This window comes from Ipomoea triloba, chromosome 6, assembly GCF_003576645.1.
Source record: "Ipomoea triloba cultivar NCNSP0323 chromosome 6, ASM357664v1".
NCBI classification, from domain to species: domain Eukaryota; kingdom Viridiplantae; phylum Streptophyta; class Magnoliopsida; order Solanales; family Convolvulaceae; genus Ipomoea; species Ipomoea triloba.
In genome coordinates, this window is record NC_044921.1 from 13,256,653 (window position 1) to 13,261,396 (window position 4,744).

Below are 4,744 nucleotides of genomic sequence, written 5' to 3' on the forward strand. Positions count from 1 at the left end.
TGTATGTTAGTTTAACTCACGATGAAAACAAAGATAATAATAATAGGAGTTAATTTCATTTTTGGTCCTAGATTTATAGGTGACAATCCACTTTTTGTTATTTTTTATCAAATCATTCATATTTGGTTATTGTATTATTGTGTCATGATATTTTTTATCCTCTATCAACAAAACAATTTTAATGTCGTTAAATACAAAAGCATTTCGATCTTCAATTACAAACTTTTTCAAAAAAATAAATATAAAAATATAGTGGAGTTAACTTACTTTGTATAAAAATGATTGAAATGTCTTTGTATTTAACAACATTTCAACAATTTTGTTGACGGAGAATCAAAAATGGGCATGTGGTAAGCCGTTAATTAACATATAAATATGCTTTAGTTGTACCAATTTCTAAGTGAATATTATGCGTTTGTGCAAGAAAGAATTGTATTTTGGAGTGGCAATGGCGCAATGCACAAAGACACGTGGCATTTAAACCTCAAGCGTTGTTGTAGTTTTTGCCACGCGGTCTCTAGTAACACACTTGATTACTTGAATAACTCTTCTTCTTCTCCAAAGCAAGCCCACTTCTTCCTCTCTCTAGTCTCTACGAACACCATAGCCTAAAATCCCTCAAAACTTCCTCCATTAACACTTCTCTTTCACTACCCACCCCAAATTGACCACAAAAATGGATTCTCCTACTCCAAATACACCTACCCAAACCTCACCCACCGAAGAAATAACTCCTATTCAGAAAGTCTCAACCGGGCAATTGTTGGACACTGAAGATTTTCTACGGGTTGCAATCAACAAGAAGCTTGCCCAAGAAATTATCAATGGACTAGAAAAATGTGGCCTTCTAAAGGTATGCTCTTTTAAATATAAAGGAGTTTATGATGGTGTAGTAGCAAAATTTTTTAAGCATGCTGAATTTGAAAATGGAGTGATTTCTTCGCATATTGATGATGTGGCTGTCCATGTTGATCAAGCTGATATCCGTGAGTTATTTGGATTTTCTGATAAAGATTTGTGCTTTGAAGAGTATAATGTTGATCATGCTGAATTTTGGCATATCATTCGAAAAACTGAGAAATTTGATGAATTTCCTAAATTTTCTGGTGATCGTAATCTGTTGAAATGGGAGTTTGAAAATGTGATTGAAATTTTGGACAAATGTGTATTCTGTTGGTTAGGTGGTTATAAAAAATTGACTGTGAAAAGTGTAGCTGCTTTACATGCTATTTATTTTGGTGTGAAATTGGACTGGAGTAAAGCTTTATTTGAAAGATTATGTGCGTTTGTTAAAACTTCTGGAAATGTTGGATATGGTTTTCTTGTGAGTGAAATTTTGAGCAGAAAAGGAATCAAAATGGGAAAGTCTATGCCCATTACAGATAATGAGTATGTATTTCGAAAGGAAGGAAAGATACGAAAGAATTTCTTGGCTGAAACTGCCCAGGAGGGAAGTTCATCTGGTGTGAAAAGAATGAAAACTCCTACAAATGAAAATGCAAATAAGGCTACACCTATACAAATACCTGTTGATCTTGCAAGTAGTCTACAACAACAAGAACTCGTTTCAAATTTATTCAATGAACATTCGAATGAGGAGGTTTTAAAAGCCGTGGAGGAACTCAAGGAAGCTACCAACAACACTAACCGCACTGTGTTTACAAATTGCCAAAACTTGATGGATAAATTCAAAGAATTAGAGAGCAAAACTGATGGAGTAAAACCAGTATTTAAGGAGGAGCTCAATGCCTTTATGATACAATTGATGGCCATACTTGAGAAAGAGAGAATTTCCATAAGAGAAATGCTACAAACTCATCAAAATGAGTTCAACAAGCAAATCAAGAAGCAATGTGGCATGCACTTACATCTCATGAATCAACTCGAGAGACTAAGAAACACTATGAATGCAAATAGTGAGTCGCACAAGGCTCAGGTACAAGCATTGAAGGAGGACTTAGACAATTCGCACCGTTTGAATGCGTCTATGGCCAATACATTGCAAGAAGCTCTCAAAGTTTTGAAAGAAATTAAATCACAACAAAAGAATGACTCTTCTATTCTCCAGGAGATCCGTACCCAACAGAAGAGAGACAAGACGGCTTGTACACAGGGGGAAGGAGTACTTCCCACATTCTTAACTTTCACTAACCCGTCTGGAAATGTATTTTCTACTTTTGTACCACCCAGGACCACAAGTCAACCAGTTGGACCGTCATTGACTGATCAAGAGAGGGAGGACAAGATTGTAGATTTATTTGCAAATCATTTTAGAGTAACACATGACGCCATACTGGACAAGGATGGAAGGAACGTGAGGGAGTGTGCTAAATGGTACATTCGTGAAGTTTTTCCCGAAAAGGATATACATAATGCAGGCAATTGCTACATGGATGGTCGTGTGATGAAGATGTACTATCACGCAGACTGCAAGGACAATTTCAAGAAGTTGAGAAAAAGAATCAATGACCAACTTGGTATATGACTCTGCTACTCTGCTATAGTTGTTTTATTATGTATATATGATATTTTGACTTACTGCTAGGTACTATGGTTCACTATGCTTATGGAGATATTTATCCTTGACTATTTATTTTTGTGTTATGGCTTAAATTTAGACTTGTTAAGTTTGTAATATGCAATTGAATTAATCAAAAATTGCATAATTTTGTCTAAGTCTAAAATAATAAGCCACTGCCCTCAGTTCTCATTTTTTTTCCTAATGAACTATATGTCAGATTTGCAGTATGGCTGTATGGGCGTATGCCTGACTTTTATTTAGTTTATGTTTATGAATTGTGAAGACTATGAAGTATGAAACTATGAAACATTTTTTTTTTAGTGCTACTGACTCTATTCAGTATTACAATGTAGTATCTGTTTATAAACTATTTTCTCAACCTACTGAAGCACAAAGAGACAACAGCGCCTTCACTGAGACTCGAACCCACCCCTGTCCACCTTCACTGAGACTCGAACCCACCCCTGTCCACATGGGGTGCAACAGGATGCCACTAGACCACAAGGTCATTGGCCATTAGTTTAGTAACCATTAATTTGTCAGATTGTGAATTTGTGATTTTAGTAGTTAGTACTGTATGCTTATTTAATGTGTTTTGTGAAGACTAAACCATTTATTTAGTAAGTTAGATCAGTTTAAATTAGTGTAAAATTATTTAATAATTATTGTGGATGGTATAGAGTCTCGGTTTTTCGGTTATCGATTATATGTGTATGTTCTGTTGGTTATGTAGGCGACAGGTTATGTACCCTTTTTATATGCAGTTTTTTGGAAATAATTAACCATATACTTAATTTCTGTAGCTTAATGGCTATATATTCAAGACTAGAGCTGCAAATCTCAATAGGCAACACAATTAATAAACATATTTGCAATTTCTCATTAATGGTTAATTTTCCAAGGAATAACTATAGCACCACTACGGTTAGTTTTCCAAGGAATAACTATAGCACCAATACTATTTGAAAAAAAAAAAAAAAACTATACCACTACTATTAAATTGCAAATATGCAGCTGTAAAACTATTCCATCACTATTAACGTGCGACTACAAAATCACTGTTAGAACAAACAACTATAAAATCAATGTTAGAACAAACAAATGGTAACAATCTAACCTAGGAAACATAAATCTACTTTAGATGAACAACAAAGGTGTTCTGAAACAATCGATTTTTAAAATAAAGTTCTAAAATCATTGAAATTTTCATTAAAAAAAGTTCTAAAATCATTGAAATTTTCATATCTGAAGTTAGAGAGATGTCGGAGACGAAAGGGTGAAGAAGATTTTAGAAAGAGACAGAACACCACGTCTTCTTGTCGTTGCTTAATCCTTTTTTCTCATATATATACACGAATATATGCATATATGCATAATGATTACAGTAAGTTATATTCATTAAAATATTTTTTGGAATTCATGTAATAATGAGTTAATGTACTAAAATTTCTTTTGTCCTAAACAACTATAATTAATGTTTATAAGGATTTATTTATTATAGTATTACAACAATAGTTATAATACATATTCGTGTATAACACGAGACAATACTAGTAGAACAAAATAGAAGAGCAAAATCGTGACACGACAGCGTATAGGCCTGTTGGTACTTGGTAGTTGGAAGCCTGGGATACCTTTGGTTTTGCTGCGGCAGTGGCGAGAAAATGAAGTGAGAAATGAGAGCAAATTTGGGCTTCTTCTTGTCTTCTTCCGTGAATCTAGCTTCCATACGATCCTGTGCGCCGCGCGCCACCGTAAGATTTACGCCATTGCTGTTGCAACGTCATCCATCTCTTCTACTCTATAAACTTACAACCAGTGTTCACAACACCCTACTCTCCAAGCTCCACAACCCTGCGCGTATAACCCTCGCTTTTTCAGCTTCATCCATGGCCGCCTCTTTCAAACCGGAACAGGCTAGGGTTCCTCCTGCTGTCCAGTTGCCCACTCCTCTCGTCACTAAGGTCCCTCTCTCAATTGTGAATTGCATTTTTTTTTTAAATTATTGTTGTGAATGAATGAATTTATTTATTGTTAATCTGTATCCGGTGAGCAGTTTAAGATTGGTCTGTGCCAATTGTCTGTAACGGCGGATAAGGAAAGAAACATTGCTCATGCTAGAACCGCTATTGAGGAGGCTGCTGAAAAGGGAGCTAAGCTCATAGTTTTGCCTGTGAGTTTTTTTTTTTTTTTTTTTTTTTTTTTTTTTTTTTTTTTTTTTTT

The 4,744-nt window shown here is 34.9% G+C and overlaps 1 protein-coding gene across 1 annotated transcript in view; it reads left to right on the forward strand.

Annotated features, from left to right (window-relative positions):
• The first annotated feature begins 4,139 nt into the window (after positions 1-4,139).
• LOC116023078 (omega-amidase, chloroplastic) overlaps positions 4,140-4,744 on the forward strand; it is a 6,247-nt gene continuing 5,642 nt past the window's right edge. Inside the window, exons 1-2 of the mRNA XM_031264041.1 lie at positions 4,140-4,485; positions 4,578-4,694. Coding sequence (XP_031119901.1) covers positions 4,198-4,485; positions 4,578-4,694 — 405 coding nt within the window. The 5' untranslated portion in view covers positions 4,140-4,197. The remainder of the gene's footprint in view (positions 4,486-4,577; positions 4,695-4,744) is intronic.